Below are 17,965 nucleotides of genomic sequence, written 5' to 3'. Positions count from 1 at the left end.
GCCCGCTCTAACACGATCAAAGAGAATACGCGGGAGAGGTCCACTGTTTGGGGCGAAGAAAGACAACGTTCCCAGAGGAATAAAAACGAAATAAATATGAAATATCCCAGTGTTCCTAACAAAACAAAGAACCCAAAACCATTTCAATGGAAACATCGGACTTTACCTTGGAACGTAGCGGACGTATGAGCGCGGCTTTGGAATTATTCAAAACAGCGCCCGCTCTAACACGATCAAAGAGAATACGCGGGAGAGGTCCCCTGTTTGAGGCGAAAAAAGACAGGGTTCCCAGCGGGAAAATGAATAAAAATGAGTTCCTCACAAAACAAGGAACCCAAAACCATTTCAATGGAAACGATCGGACTTTACCTTGGAACGTAGCGGACGTATGAGCGCGGCTTTGGAATTATTCAAAACAGCGCCCGCTCTAACACGATCAAAGAGAATACGCGGGAGAGGTCCACTGTTTGAGGCGAAAAAAGATAGGGTTCCCAGCGGAAAAATGAATAAAAATGAGTTCCTCACAAAACAAGGAACCCAAAACCATTTCAATGGAAACGATCGGACTTTACCGTGGAACGTAGCGGACGTATGAGCGCGGCTTTGGAATTATTCAAAACAGCGCCCGCTCAAAGTATGAGCGCGGCTTTGGAATTATTCAAAACAGCGCCCGCTCTAACACGATCAAAGAGAATACGCGGGAGAGGTCCACTGTTTGAGGCGAAAAAAGACAACGTTCCCAGACGAATAAAAACGAAATAAAAATGAAATATCCCAGTGTTCATAACAAAACAAAGAACCCAAAACCATTTCAATGGAACCGATCGGACTTTACCGTGGAACGTAGCGGACGTATACAGAGAGCGCCTGAGAGCTGTGGACCAGGAGCTACGTGTGTGTCTGTCATCCATTCCTGCGAGAATAGTGTGTGTGTGTATGCGTGCGTGTAAGAGTAGTAGGCTACATGCGTCATGCATTTGTTGTTCGTCAGAGACAGTGTGTGTATTCTAATGATAATCAACATTAAAAAAAAAAATATATATATATATTGTAACGACCCTGTGTAAGGCCCGTTAGCAGCTCCGCCAAGTGAGTTAACTCTCTTGGTGTTGTGGCTAGCGCGGCCGGTTTGTAAGCGGAAGGTTGCGAGTTCGATACCCGCTTAAGGCAAGCTGCTCTGCCCCGCCGTTCGCTACAATATATTGGGGTGCCTTGAGATTCTTCATTCATGCAAAGGCTGCCGCGACTGAAAAAAGGTTGAGAAACACTGGTCTACCTCATATTAAAAATCACAAAGATTAGTATAAATAGATCAGTATACCAGTTTTATTTAAGATCAAAAACACTGACCGCTGCCCCATACAGGACACAAAATAGCTGGGAACAGATGTTTGATGTTCCTATTCCATGTCATCAGGTCTATGAATCAATATATAAAACATCACTTCGCTTTTTTCAATTTAATTTTGTGACGTGCAGGACCCAGGCGCAGAGAGGAGACCAGACCAGGGAATGCAGTGAAATGCAAAAAGGCACTTTACTTAAGTAATCCTCAGGGATACAAAGGAAAACACTAGAGAATATAAAACCCAGGAATTCTTGAGACGGCAGAATAAAAAGATATAAACTAGAACATGCTCGAGAGGCTAGCGCACAAAGTAGGCGTTACCAAGCTAAGACAAAGCACAAACAGAAAAACACCTGGGAGTCCATAGTCTCTGGGGACCATCTCTGCTGCCCTCTGGTGGCCAGATGGAACCGTGACAAAACTGCTGTATACAATTATTGCAACCAAAAGAATGCTCACCATGTGGTGCATTGAACATGATGCAGATTTTGTAGTGAGGAACCGAAGCAACAGATCATCTGTTTTGGTATTGCTCTCAGGTGTCTGACTTTTGGTCTAAGGTTCAGGAATGGCTGGAAAAAAAACTATATTAATCTACAAATAACCCTACCCTTCACTATTGGGTGACTTAATATCTGATGGACAATCAATAAACAATATAATAATAATTTAAATTTGTATCTTAAAATATGTGCAAACTCTACTATTAGAAAGTTTCAGGAACACACAGCACAACTGAAAGTTACAGTGCTCAGTTTTAAAATCAAAGTAGAAATGTTCAGCTTTAATGCAATGGGATTGTTTTCAGATTGAGTTCACCATTTAGAAAGTATAACATTTTTTAAACATACACCCCTATTTCAGGGCTCCAAAAGTATTGGAAAAAGGACAGTGGTTTTACCATAATCACATGGACTCCAGCCACACACTGGACTGGAATTGTGCTGCCATTGCCAATCGCTCACATCTTTTCTGGGGTGCAGGTCTCTCAAGACTTTTCTTATGCACACTTTTGATGCATTTCGCCTCCTGGGTGGACTGAAGGGGGAAAACCCAAATCTGGCCCTGAGATACCGCCCTCCGATGTGCCACATGGCTGTTGTGAAACCTCACTTTGAAGTTGTCTCATTTCACTGTAACTGATAGGATAATGTCTGATTGGTTGAAAGACGGGTATAAAACAGAAGGTAGAGGAGCATATCATGCTCTCTGTCTTGCTGTTGTCTGTGAGTATGGCCATGGGGTCTGACCTCTCATCATCTCTCTGCTCTTTCTCTAATTTACTATGAGCGTAGAATGTAACAATTATTTATGATGCATTTGCCTTGTAATAGATATGTTTATGTTTACAATGTTATTAAAGCCTAATTTGATTTATTCTCACTTGACCATTCTTGCTCTATCCAACCCAAACTCAACAATTCTTTGGACAGTGTTAATTAAATCAAATGGAGTCAGATTATTAATATTACAGTATGTTTTGTTATTAACAGTACATAGCCAAATTGCCCAGCCAATCCTTATTGTAACTGCCAACCGAAAGGCCAACAATAGTGTAAGGACCCTGTATGAGGCTCGTTAGCATCTCAAGGGAGTTAACTCTCTTGGTGCGGTGGCTAGCAGGGCCATTTTGGAAGTGGAAGGTTGTAACTTCAATACTGGCTTAAGGCAAGCTACTCCTCACCGCCATTTGCTACAATATTGTCTCTCCCGCATCGCTGTAGCTTTTTCACTTAGTCAAAGAATAATAGGTCAATGTTATGTTGCTGTTTACTAATCAATAGATTTACTGTTACCCAATTGAAAATACCTTTTGACAATGCAAATGTAGTACCTTCGATCAATGCCTTTCAGAAAATCATTTGGTTGTCTTCATCGGAATTTACTGTGCTGTAACAAAATCACCTTAGCTGTTAAAATATGGAACAAATGAAGCAATAATATAACACAGTCTTGTGGGCACAGCAGTGCTTATGCGCCGACCTTATAGGCTTGCAACATTACAAACTTCTATTTGAGGGGGGAGTTACCTTTTACCAAAAAAGGGCATAGGGGATGGGCAGAGAACTGGATGGACGTCTGTGCGTCATCAAACCTACATATCTCAGTTTATAAGGATTTCCACTTTGGATCTACATATCTATTTTTGGAACAAAATTGCTTATTTCGGACCAAAATGGTTGTATATTAATATGCTTATAACATTATAATAAAATGTTTGATTTTGACTGGAGAGGGTATTTTAAGTATTAAAAGGTGCAATATGTAGCTTTTTCCCTTTAAAAAATGTCACTAAAAAACCATAACGACTTATTACTTATAATGCATTGGCAGTCTGTGACAGTGCGTGCAGCTACCAAGACCCTGAATTTGCTTTTCCAAAATGTCCGGGATGTTTCTGGGCATCTACCACTTGTTGTGGGTGTGTAACCTGCGACTTGCGTGTTGGGCTCATTGGCGACCTACTGCCTGCGAGCCACAAGCATTTCTCAGTGCTGCAGCCAACCAAAGCAACGAAAGCCTTCTTGTGCAAAGAAGTTTGTAACTACAGTCCATTCGGAAAGTATTCAGGCCCCTTCACTTTTTCCACATTTTGTTATGTTACAGCCTTATTCTAAAATGGATCAAATTCATTTTTCCCCTCATCAATCTACACACAATACCCCATAATGACAAAGCCAAAAACTGTTTGGCTAAAAACCTGTTTTGGCTTTGTCATTATGGGGTATTGTGTGTAGATTGATGAGGGAAAAATGAATTTGATCCATTTTAGAATAAGGCTGTAATGATGATTTTCCCCAAGTAAATCATTTTTTTACATTAAAGTCTTGTCTGTGTTTTGTTTGGGGAATGAACGGATTTGTTTGAAACTATGGTTTAGCGAATGTGACTGTCTCTGCTGGCCGGCTCATTTCTGTGTTCATGTTTCCACAAACATTTCCAAACTGGATAACGACTGCATATCAACCACACAGGTCCTTTGCTACAGTAGTTTCAAGGTCATGTAACTAAGACATATGCTGGATAAAAACATGAAAATGATTGACAGATTCATTGTTTCAGTTAGAAGTAGTTTGCATTGAGCAAAGAGAGGAGAAGACTTCTGAATTATCATTTCAATTTCCATTGCAGTGAAAAGAGGGCACAATCCTGCTTCTTTAATTGTTCTCATCTCTCAATTGAGATTCTGGGGGTTCAGGAGGTAAAAAGTGCTGTCGGAAGTTGAAAGGAAGTCCACCCATGCTATTGTTTATAAACTGAAACTGATGTACATGCATTGCCTGAAGTGAAAACGTGGAGTTAGCTGAAAAGGTTTTCGTGCAGGCATTTTGCATTAAATTATTAGTTTAAAATAAATCTGGTTGAAATCCCTGTCTCCATTTGAAGCACTCCTCTCCATTAGTCGGTAGAATCTGCGTGCCGCTGGTGAAATTCACCGGATGCACCACTTTCCATCTTTTCGATGGGTGCGCCGTCAGACTCTTAATTTAAATGGAGAATCTAACTTAGTGAAACTAACATTTTTTATAATTTCATACAGGACCATACTTTTCAATTTATGCATCAAAGTTGAAATGTTACACTCAAAAACATAACCGTTTAGCTGTCATTGACATTGATCACCATGTTAATTAGTATTGAAATAAAACATTGAAGTATGATATCATATCACATTTCTAATCTGTGATATCAATATTTTGAGGTTTTTTAAGTTGATATCATCATTTTATAACATGATACCCTGACAATTGTTTTGATATCTCATACTTTAGTTTGATATCGACTCCAGTTCTTGATATGAAAGATATTTCTATGTCAAATTCAAATGCATGAATTAACAAGTTAAAGGTCCAGTATGTAACATTGAAGCTTTCTAAAAGCTTCCTAGTGGTTGTAATGTTTAATCGCTAAATCCCTAAATACTTTGCTGTTCTGGGATGTTTATTTTCAAATGACCAAATACTATACTTTGGTCATTGGTCATACAATTAGTCATACAATTTTACATACAAAGTATACAAGTATTAAGACCCAGGTCTGATTTCAAATGATCCAATCAATCAACCATTGATTAATTCATTCAAATAATCAATAATAACCACTCACCTACTCATGAACTTATACCGTCGTTGCAAATAATAGGTTTTCCTCCTTAAAAAAAGAGAAACATTATGAACCACTGTAACCCAACCTACAACCTAACCTACAATCTAAGTGAACAGCATAGTTTACTGTAACAGACAGTAGCAAATAATAGAAAGTCTTTGGACTGTACATTCAAAAAACAAAGATCACTAATACTGGTATGGTATCATACTTTGCCGCCTTGTCATGTGTGTGCAAGTATGTGCATAGAGGGAGAGAGAGAGTGGGCTGGATTTTGTTTCTGCTAAATAGAGCCAATAGTGACAAAAAAGTTATTCATATTCCCAAGAGAAAATGCCAATGCCAATGAATTCAAACAATGAAAATAATTCTCGGAATTCTACAGGTGGCAATTTCACTAGCAGAAGCAAGTGTTTGTCTTTAGATGAGCAGTGGTATGTTTGTCTGCTTACTGTACCTGAAGGGCATACGAATGTTCATAAGTTCAGCGTAGCGACATAGAACCTCCCACGGCGCATGCAGCTTCAGAAAGATCACATCACTGTTCGTCAGAGAGAACTGGTAGAGGGAAAACAACTTATTATAGCTCAAGTAATAGTCATAACCTATGACTACATTTTCAACCCACCCCTGAACCTGTTTTTGTTCACAGTGGGGCCCTAAAATGTCTGTAGGTAAACATAATGGTATTGGCAAACATAATAGCTAGTGAGTTATTTTATTTAAGTGATAACTGTCCCCAAAACAACTGGGTAGAACATTTTATTGCGAATTAGCATAGCATCATAATTTGCATGTCACTCTTTGGGATGTTGCTTAGTGGATTACGCCACATTTGGCATTGCACCTGACAGAGTAAGCTGTTACTGTATGTCACCTTTTATATAGCATGACATAGGTTAATAGACTGTTTATGATGCATCTGTGTAGGGTTTATGATGACTCAGAGTGTTCTCTAAAGCCTTTAGAAGTTGTAATTCGTTTAACGTAGGACCAACCATGCAAAAGACAAAATATGACTTCCTTTTCAGATACAGTGAGTGACAGTGAGTGTCAGATTGGTCAAGTATGCATAGTTTTACTGTTGCTCAATTCTACTCCCCTTTCATTTTTTTTACATTTATTTAGACAGTGATAAAGTAGAGAGGGAAGACTGCCGGACCGGGTTGCTAAACCAAGACCTTCAGGAATACAGTATATGGTGGTACCGCTAAGCCAGGACACACAGTTTTGTTCATTTTTTGTGTGCCTCTATAGCACTTTTTGTTTTCCAACTCAGCCTTGTGTTACAGTCTTAATACCAGCATATGAAACAGGAGCTACCCTCACATTACCAAAATATAAAAAAGTATATCCCAGCAAAGTAGAGAGAGAGCGATTAAAGGAAAGAAGAACTGTAGTCCCTGCGAACGCTCTACAAGATGACCTTGATGCTACTGCATCAGCAGAGAGTATAGAAAGGGCAGCGACACTCACACATCATCTCTCTCACACACTCACTCACCCACCCTCTCTCTCTCTCTCTCTCTCTCTCACACACACACACACACACACACACACACACACACACACACACATAAATACACACCATACCACTCTTGAAAAAACGAGCCTTCAGCATATTTGTATTGGTTTATGAGTGGCAGTACTCCAGTTAGTAATGGCACTAATCACCTCCTTCTCCATCTGCAGGCCCTCCACCCGGACGTTGCGTTCAAACACCTCTCTCTTCTCAGACTGTGGACTGGACTTCCTGTAGACCAGGATGTAGTCAATGCGGCACTTGCCGTCACTGAAGCACAGGCCACTGGACCTACTTCTGCCTCCCTGAGGGGAGGGAAGGGTGAGAGAGAGAGAGAGAGAGAGAGAGAGAAAAAATAGAGAGAGAGAGAGAAAAATAGAAAGAGAGAGAAAAATAGAGAGTAATTTAGTGAGAGAACAAAAAAGAGAATATACAAGTAAAATATGATCATCAGAGACATTGAACCTCAATTGTGTTGTAAATAACCACTGTTATTTGTTATGTTCATCAAGAGGAAAAAACAACTAAAACAGACTTTGCAGAGCTAATGACGATTAACACTATAACCAACTAGCCATTCAATCCTATGTACTAGGGCTTAACAAGATATCTACTATATCTACTTCTCCCAATACTGTAGGTTAACAATGTCCACTGAGTCTGTCAGACTATATGAGTACAAAGAAGCAAAGAAAGCAAGAAAAAATCTCACACCAATTTTGACTGCACCATGTCAACAGGGTTTCAAGGAAGATCCTGAGCTATTGTATGTAGCCCACTCTATTGAGGGTATATTTGTAGTCCATTATCTATCTGGAAAACTGCACATTTAAAATCTTTTAAGAGAGAAATGTCCCGGAGAGCTTGGTTTGAGAAACTTACCCCCCTCATCAGGCTACAATAGAAGTGCTTGGGTACAATTAAGCAACCACGAACAAAACAGCTAAAAACACCCAAATAAGTCATTTTTTAAACTGTTTCCGAAATGTTATATTCCATTTTGTTGGACTTTTTGGACCAAAAATATAAATTGGCCTTTGTTCACGGTTGCTACGGTTGCTTAATTGCCCCTAGCACTTCCATTGTAGCCTGATGAGGGGGGTAAGTTTCTCAAAAATCATGAAATTTCACAACAAAGTGTCTGTACCCTTCTATAGCATGCCATTTACACCAGAAATTGAGATTTGGTTAAAAAAATCTAAACGTATCCTTTAATACACATTATGGATAACCAACCTTCAACTTAAACCACTAACAGTTGACTCAGGAGTATTGGTACTGGGTTGGAACAAAAAGTTGCACACACAGTGGGTAAATACACTTTTTTAGTTTGTTTTGTTCTGAAACATCAATGAACTCTCACCTCTGGGAGCACAGGGTCTGTCCTGGTGTTGTCGTCCAGGATACTGCTGTGGGGCCCCAGGTTGAGCAGTGTTGAGTCGTCAGCTTTGGACGGGTTGCTCGTCGCCTCTGACTTCTCTCCCTCCAGAAGCACGTTCACATCCTTCACTGCTGAAAGGGAAAAAGTCACATTACACAACATAAGTCATAGAGCAATGTTTTTTTGTTGTTGCAGGTTTCAGAAAACACAACCCACCACTCTTTTTATGCACCACTATTGGGTACCTTGAAATGACAGTCATCCAAAATGCTGTAATAGAAATAACGCCATGCTCGTTGCCTGTGTGCCTCCTTTCCCCTCTACATATTTCTGAGAAAATAGATGGCTGCAGTCGGATGGACCCTGTTGCCTATATTGATGACTTGTGTAAATCGTATTTGTATTTGTAATAATTAATGAGAGCCTCAGTTATTTACTAGTCACTGCAAGTCCAAAAGGCTGCAGCAATATGGAATTGGTGAAACCAAGGGGAATACATTGTAAAATGTCGATTCCAGTCGGCTATAGGGAAACAAAGACACGCCTCTGCTGTGGAAGACATTGAAGAGAGACGTGGCCAAATTAGTTAATAATGGTTGTCATTTTTACCAACACGGCCTCTCAATAGTACGCTATTCGTCATCAAAAATATCCGACTCTGCCTCTCTCGCTCGGAGTTGAATGTTTAATCTTAACATATACTGATGGGGGAGGGCAATCTTTTTCTTGATCGTGTCCAATTAACAAACAAAGGCGTGACTATATATCCAGCACGCTTTCTCCCCCTTTAAATGATCCCTCAAAAAGTGCGATACAAAATAAATGCACTTTTAGACTGCGCTAAAACATTTCCCCCGGTTGTCTTCATTGATGATGTAACTGCTGATGGATGAATTCTGAAGTGTACAGAAACAGTGTCATCTCAAGTACAAGCAAACGCCTCCAAACTCATTGGATGGCACTTCATCATACAGCAGGACAATAACCCAAAAGTCAATAGCCAAGTCAATCTCCAGATTTAAATCCTATTGAACATACATTTAATTTGCTGAAGAGGAGACTTGAGGCAGAAAGTTCTCAAAACAAACAACTGAAGATGGCTGCAGTACAGGCCTAACAGAGCATCACCAGAGAAGATACCCAGCGCCTGGTGGGGTCAATGGGTCGCAGGCTTTAGGAAGTTATTGCATGCAAAGGATTGTCGACCAAATACTAAACATGAGTGCTTAATTTGGACATTTGATGAATCTGTCCTATCACTTTTGATGGCCAGAAACAGGGTGGACTATGTATAAAAGGTGTTGTAATTTCTGAACGGTGACATCAATATGTACAGAAATACCATCAAATACAAGCTGAGAATCCCTACTTTACCTCATAGAAATTGTTTTAACATTTGTAGTGTAGAGCAAAAAGAAGAAAAAAATGCTGCACTGTCCCATGCAGGGCACTGTATATCCTATTGGCTAATGGATGGTTCGTCTAGCTCCCTGCCATGTAATATACATTTTGTGTTGTAATCTATTGTATAACTATTTTGTATTCAATGAATACTTCAAGATGTGAGTGTCAGTGTCCACTGACTGAAGTGGAGTGAGCTTAGTTCAGACAGGAAACTATAAGTTAGTGCTAGCTGTCTGTCAGATGACAGATCAGCTATTTACATGATAATATGGCAGCCTATTTAAGTGGTCTAAACACCTTTGTGTAGCCTACAATACTGTTGCTGGTAGTGTTGGTCGTTACTGTGACATGAGAATGTTGCTATTATTTTTGTTCCCACCACCACCACCCCCAGCCTCCGCCTGCTCTGTCTGTACTGTATCTACCGGGTGGTTGATAGATGTATGTGCTCCCTGCCATGTAATATACATGTATGTGTTGTAGTCTTTTATAACTCCCAGGCAGAGAGCTCTCAAAATATGCTAAGCCTAATTGTATAACCATTTTATATTCAATAAATGGTTAAACTAAGACATGAGTGTTCCTGACTAAACCCTGGTGCTGGTAAAATGTAGACCCCCGTCTCCATTTGAAGCACCTCAAATCTGTGGCGCAAAAACTGGTACATTAAAACTAAGGATTATTTGGTTTAATATGGTGAGAACCTGATTTGTACCATATCATTAAAGAACCATGATTGCAAAATACCAGATAAACAATCAGCAACTAAACTCGGGGTACGTTCCTTTGACAGATGGCACAGGCCTCACCGAGAGGAGGGGCGTCGTCCTGTGTGCTGGCGGAGTCTGGAGATCCTGAGGAGGACTTCTGCATGGCGACTGGTGGCCTGGTGGGGGCTGCCACCTCACACCCGGGGGAGGAGGCCTGGGGCACGCTGCGTCTATGGGGGCTCTGCCACTGGAGCTCAGCCCCATGAAGAGATAAACTTATACCTGGAAGAATGGGGGAGGGAGAGAAAGTAAGAAAGAGAGGGGGAAGAGTGCTAGAGGAACATGTCATCAGTGAAAGCAGGCCTATGTAGTGACGAATACACCTGGAAAAGATGGCGGCTGGTAATACATATAATCAGCGATCAGAATGAGTGAGACTGCATGTTGGCCCACAAAACACCCTTATACCAGGTTTACATTGGCAAATTGAAGCTGAGTTGAGCTGAGCTGGACCTAGGTTTCCATTAACTGGCTAACTTGATAAGGTTGCTAGACAACATCTCTAAATATGTTAAAAACAATTTAATCAAACTACAAACAAAGCTTTAGATGCTACCTATGATCAAGTAATCAGGAGTCATGTGACAGATATGGCAGCGATGTCGTGCGGATCTCCACAAAGCGTCCTATGGATATTGTTTGATAAGTAGGCATCTTCTTTTTTTTTTTTTTTAACTGGATGAAATAGCAGAGCTAGAATGTTTTATTGATCAATGTAATGACATGCTGATTTAAAAAACGAAGATACAATAACTATTCTCTAGCGAAACAGAAGAAGCAAGGCCTACTGTACCAAATACAACAGAGATGGGGTCGATGGGGATATAGAGTCGATCAAGGTAGAGGTAGAATATAACAACAAACTCATTGAAGACATAAGAACTGAAAACAAAGCACTCTGGACCACGGTGACCACCCTCCAAACTACAACGGAAAAGCTCAAATGAAAACAAGCAAATGAAAACTACTGGATTTAACATGCAGAAGTATGCAACATAATATTGTGATGATGGGAATGGAAGAGGGAGACAAGGAGGTTTACATTGTGACGGAAAACAATGTAAACACCTTCATGAAAGAACAACTCAAGATGACAGCAGAACAGGCTAAAAAACTGGATTTTCAACAGGCACATCGCTTTGGCAAAAAAACCCAACAAACCACAACCAATTGTTGCAATGCTTACCCATTACATGGCGATGCTTGAGAGAGGAAGAGAACTGAAAGGAACAAAGTACTCTATCAATGAAAAATATCCCCTGGAAATCATGGAGAGACGATGCGCACTATATCCAATTCTCAAACAACATTGATTGCAGGGCACGAAGGTCCGGCTGGTTTTGGACAAATTATACATCAACAACGAACTTTTCAGGGATCCCAAGATAACTACCTGGCTGTGAGTAACCCTGCCATGCTGGGACAGCAGCAGAATTCCAAACCACACAACACTTCTCTCTTTCTAGCACTAACGGACCACTGTTAACACTTCATTCTCTATCTACAGTTCGGTAGACTATGGGCATTAGATACTAAAATGGTTCACGAGTGACAATTTCAAGTTAAAGGGAAACACCATTGTGTCTCCTGGCTGAATAACAGAGTCCAAAAAGGCCAGTGGCAGTGGTCGGGATGTACCGTTAGCTGTTGCTGGCATTGAGGTCAATGTAGCTGTTGTTATCATTGTGGTAACTAGCAAGATAGTGATGTTGACTGGCGTTTATTTATTTAATCTTTTTTTTTCATTTTTTCTGTTGTTTTGTTGATATTATTTTTCTCTTTGTTTTCCTATTTATTTTCCTTGTTGGCTCTTCTTGGTTTGTTTTCTGTTTATTGACCTTTTCTACTGTTGTTTTGTTATTGACAAGTGAAATCATCTCGTATCATGGCATAACATCAGCCTTTTAGGCTAGTGACCATAGAGAAGGTGCAAATATGGTTACATATGAGACAGTTGGAGTATTATGCACTTGGTGGGAAAGTCATGATGACGCAAAAGGGGCAACCCGGGATGGGCTTTTTTTGGGAAAGGGAAAACAACTTTTGCAGGGGAGGGACAACGGAGGACAATTACTGTAGGTACCTAATACATCTCAGGGACACTTATATCGAGCAGTATGATTATTATGGTACTTTCTGGTAGCAATTTAGCAGGATTAATGGTAATTATTATAGAAACCTGTGTATTATTATGGTTGTTGAAGCTAGCAATAACTGTAATGTTTTAGCAGATCATAAGAAAAGAAGAGCAGTTTTTACCATCTTAAAGGAGAACAAGTATCAGATTTATTGTTCTCTTGAAGATGCTGTTGAACGATAAACAGATTTGGCTTGTTAATCTATATGGTCCAAATAATGATGATCCACACTTCTTTGAGAATATCTATAACAATATGAGTTTACAAGCAACAAATGATCCTCTTCTTATGGTAGGGGACTACAACACAGTTTTAAGTACATCACTGTAAAGGAAATCATACTGTAAATTATCACCCGCTCGTGCACAAAGAGATCACAACTATTATGGAGGCATTAGAAGTAGTGGATATATGGAGATTTAAAAACCCTGACTTGGTGAGATATACATGGAGGAGGCTAAATCAAGCTAGTCGTCTCAACTATTTCCTTGCGTCTTTCTCTTTCGCACCAAAAGTTTAAAAAGTATTCATAGACAGACTGCAATCGGACCATCATTTAGTTGGCCTTCAAATAACTCTTGCAGAATTTCCACGTGTATGGAGATATTTCATCAAAACCTTTTAAATTACAGTATATTCTTAACTAAAACAAAATAATTTAGATTTTTTTTTAACTTTGTTATGACTACCATAATATAGGTACAACTGATCCTCTTATTGTGTGGGACACTTTCAAATGTGCCTACAGAGGTCTTTCAATACTCATCATTAAAACTAAAAACAATTAACGTTAAAAGAGATTAGACTCACAACAGAAATAGAGAAACTAACAGGACAAGTGGATGCAGATGACAACTGTACTACAGAAAAACAAAACAACTTAGAAAACAAACAAAAAGAACTGGAGGAACTTGTTCAAGAACAATTAAGTATAGTGTGTTATAAAAATAAAGCAAATCATTACAAATGACAGAACAAACCATGTATCAACAAATGATATTCGGAAAGAGAAAACGCAATATTTTATGCATGTTTTCTTTGTGCCCTCCATCTCCCTTCCATGATGATCATACTTCTTTCCTAAAGATAATGTAAAATTATCATCAATACAAAAACATTTGTGAAGGTCAAATTACAGAAGATGAACTATAGACCTAATAGCTTGGCAGTTACAATGCAAAGGTTTGGCAAGGAAATCTGGCTATATAATGTTATAGCAAAGAATAACTGAATATTATTAATCTGACTCCAAGTAATTTAATTACTCTATGTGCAAATAATTGTTGAGTTTGTGCTGATTAGTCGAAGAATGGTCGAATAGGATGAATGAAATGAGGCTTTAATAATATTGTAAACGTATACAATTATTACAAGGCAAATACTTCATAGAAAAATGTTTCATTCTACCCTCAATGATAAATGGTAGATTGAGAGAGAGATATAGAGAGAGGTGACCACATGGTCACTCCTACAATACTCACAGAGCTTAGATGAGAACACACACCAGGAATCTGTCTCTAAACATTCTGCCTTACACCCTAACTTCTGACCACAGTATTTAAATTAAGAGCTTTTTGCAAGCGAACAAAGCAGACCTCCATCTTAGTCAATCATATACTGATGACACCACAGCTTTGACAACTTCCAGAGAACTTGTAAAAAAAATCATAGAGCGATAACAGCCAACTGTTCCATCAGGGGAAGGGATCTCAAGGAAGAATTTATGTTTTCCCCCTTCAATCTTCTTCAATCAAGGCAATTGAATCTTTTCAGACAGGAAAAACCACTGGTCTTAATGGCATAGTATAGTATAGTAGTATAGTATAGTAGAAGTATTTCAACTTCAACTTTTTTTTTAGATACTGTAAGATCCATTACTGGCAAGTTTTAACTATTCCTACAAAAACTGCAAACTATCCGATATGACACAAGAGGTTCTGATGTTGCTATTACTAAAATAGGATCCGGGTGGCCACTATAAAGACCCAGTCTATTTAAAAAACTGGAGGCCCCTTACCCTACACTGTTGTGATACAAAAATCCTGGCAAAATGTATAGTGCACAGAATTAAGAAGGTCTTACCAGACATTATTCATCATGATCAGACAGGATTTCTTCATGGACGATACATTGGAGATAACATACGACAATTACTTTAAATAATAGAACATTATGAAACATCAGAGAAACCAGGCCTGGTCTTCATAGCGGATTTAGAAAAGGCTTTTGATAAATTGCTTAATAGATTTTAGTTGCCTTGACTTCTTTAATTTTGGAGAACCCCTTATAAAATGGGTTAAAGCTATGTATAGCAACCGCAGGTGTAAAATAATTAATATTAATTATAATGGATATTTCTCTGAGAGTATTAAACTGTCAAGAGGTGTTAAACAATGTTGTCTGTTGTCACCATATTGTTTGTAATTGCCATCAAAATACTATCAACAAAAATCAGATCCAATAATATGATCAAGGGGTTAGATATTCAGGGCTTGAGCACAAAAGTGTCAATGTATGCAGACAATTCAAGCTTTTTCCTGAATCCTCAATCCAGATTATTGCTAGATCTTATTAAGGACTTGGACAATTTCTCTAGTCTCTCTGGATTCAAACCAAATTATGAAAAATGTACTATACTACGTATTGGATCAATGAAAGATACAACATTTTCATTACCATGCAGTTTACCAATAGCATGGGCTGATGAAGCAGTAGACATACTTGGTATTCATATCCCCAAAAACATAGATGAACTTAACCATGAATTTCAAGAAAAAGTTGACTAAAATAGACAAGATCTTGCAACCTTAGAGAGATAATTACCTATCCACCTAACTATGAATTAACTATGAAAAATCACACTGATTAACTCCTTAGTCATATCTCAGCTCACATATGTACTTATGGCACCCAGCTCCAGATGCTTCATTCTTCAAATTATATCGGAAAAAATATTTCAGTTTATTTGGAAATTAAACAGGCTTATCTATGTAATGAATATGAATATGGGAGGTTGAAACTATTCAATATCAAAGCATTGAACCTCTCCCTAAAAGCTTAAATCATTCAGAAACTATAATTACACTAGCAGATGACTAAGAGAAGCTCATCCTCTATTTAAAAATGGCAACAAAGGATCACCCTTGTTAAAACAAGACATACAAAGCTATTACTCAAATATTACAGCAAATAATCTGCTTAAATTCATAGAAACTTATTGGAAAAAAACAATGTTTATGGAAAAATGTTTCACAACAGAATAATTTTCAAGGATGGAAATATTATGTCACATAAACAACTTTTAAAACAATATGGGACTGTATGCTCAATCCAAAATTACAACCAACTGATTGCACCAATGCCATGGCTTTTGGTCTAAGGTTCAGGAATGGCTGGCAAAAAACTATATTAATCTAAAAATAACCTTACAAAAAGCACTGTTGGGTAACTTAGTATCTGACGGACAATCATTGATCAACATAATCATACATAGCAAAAATATCTTAAAATCTGTGTAGGCTCTAAGAAGTGAAGATTTCAGGAACTGTGAGACAGCACAACTGAAAAATATATGGCACAAGGAAACCAAGCGAGGATGGTATATCGAGAGAGGTGGAATGGGCTGGTTACCTCATAGTAATTTTCGGCTTTTGAATCCAAACCTTCGGAGTGTAGAGCCAAAAGAAGAAAAAATGCTTCACTGTACCATTACTTACGTAGGGCACTGTACCTGCAGCTTACTGGGTTTTTGCCTGAAATGCCTTCTATTTCTCTAATGTCTGAAATAATGATGAATAACTCAAAATCTAAGGATAAATGTCAATTACAAGTTAATTTACTTTTAAAGATGAATAGCTAAACTTTATTTTAATATTAGATTCCCCTTCACAATTTGTCATAAACCCTAACCACACTATCATAGTAATGTCCTTGGACAGGGCAACATCACAGTCACCAGATTCACCATAAATACATTACAAAGCATGAAGAAACATATTTATAGCATTGATTGCATACTGGCCGATAAAATGTTATAAAGCAGAGGTTTGGAGAGTTCATGGGTGAGTTTTAGTTTTGGATTCCTCATGTCTTAATCATCAGGTAGGACTTTTGGGTACAATTATAATTATCTTATTTCTCAGAGATTAAACTACATTTCTACAAAATAATTTTACAGGAATACTTATCTGTTTCTAACTGCAGAAACCATTTCAGAACAATCTGAGATGATGAGTGTCATGGCTTGTTGATATGACATGGAATGACCCAGTAGGCTAAACTCAAGATTAGCAAACAAACAAATTGCACCAGCAGAGATGTAGCTGTCCAATGTACGCCAGTGTGCTCTCACAGCCAGGCCATGTGAGAGTGATGAGGATGTCAATTTTCACTACAGAGAGAGAGGAAGAGAGAGAGACAGAGACAGAGAGATAGAGATAACAGAAAGTAACATTCAGGTTGTATCTTTACGCTAATAACTCTAGGCCCACCAACATTCCCCATTGGCTGAGAAACTAGAGGTGAGTCTATTGGTCTGCTAATCAAGGTATTTGCTGAGAGAAGATGCTATCTAATATGGCCTAGCCAAGAGGCAAACAACAACTCATATAAAGATCTGTGACTCAGTCTTCCAACTGGACTCAGCGGAAGGTCGCCATTCTTCTCCAAATGTCCATTTGTGACAGCTCCAGCTAGTCAGCTGAATTTTTCTGCTTAGCCCGAACCCCAGAGACAGAGAGAGAGAAAGAGGGATAACTCTCAAGCCCTTACACAATTGATATAGCTGCAGCTAATAAAACAACAATGAGCTCTGTCTTCCCGGACAAAATCGATGTTCAGTTTTTCTTCAGAGACCTAATGAACATTCCATTCAACCATCAACAGCTAGGAGGTATTACAGCAGGAGCAAGGGTTACAGTGCACTATGAACACAAAACCAACAATATAATAACTGCAATATTGTATCTTGTCAATAAAACAATCAACTCTTGATAAGATGTCTTATCCACGACCCCAGATGTAGTACACACTGTATGTTCAATATCATGTCATGTTAAATAATACAAACAAGAAATATAATGGTTCCCTCCATTACATAAAATAAGCAAGATCTGCCTTACTAAAGATCAAACACTTTAGACATCCAATCACAATCCTACAATCCTTGCTAGTTCTAAAGGTAAGGTCTATAATGGTTGTATTTGTGGTGGAATTCTAAGTTAAAATATTAAATAATAATAATAAAAAAATTGAAATAAAATGTCAAAGACGAGAGCTGATGGTTTATTCAGAGAC

The 17,965-nt window shown here is 38.6% G+C and overlaps 1 protein-coding gene across 1 annotated transcript in view; it reads right to left on the bottom strand.

Annotated features, from left to right (window-relative positions):
• Positions 1-17,965, bottom strand: part of LOC310820249 (anoctamin-4-like) — a gene marked incomplete at both ends in the record, with an annotated part of 89,269 nt that overhangs the window by 56,033 nt on the left and 15,271 nt on the right. Inside the window, 5 exons of the mRNA XM_083691831.1 lie at positions 5,456-5,500; positions 5,913-6,013; positions 7,130-7,282; positions 8,341-8,489; positions 10,572-10,754. Of these exons, the coding sequence (XP_083547957.1) occupies positions 5,456-5,500; positions 5,913-6,013; positions 7,130-7,282; positions 8,341-8,489; positions 10,572-10,754 (631 nt within the window). The remainder of the gene's footprint in view (positions 1-5,455; positions 5,501-5,912; positions 6,014-7,129; positions 7,283-8,340; positions 8,490-10,571; positions 10,755-17,965) is intronic.

This window comes from Argentina silus (genome assembly GCF_951799395.1).
Source record: "Argentina silus genome assembly, chromosome: 20".
Classification (NCBI taxonomy): Eukaryota; Metazoa; Chordata; class Actinopteri; order Argentiniformes; family Argentinidae; genus Argentina; species Argentina silus.
The sequence above is the reverse complement of the archived record's forward strand: the minus strand, read 5'-3'. Positions and strand labels throughout refer to the sequence as shown.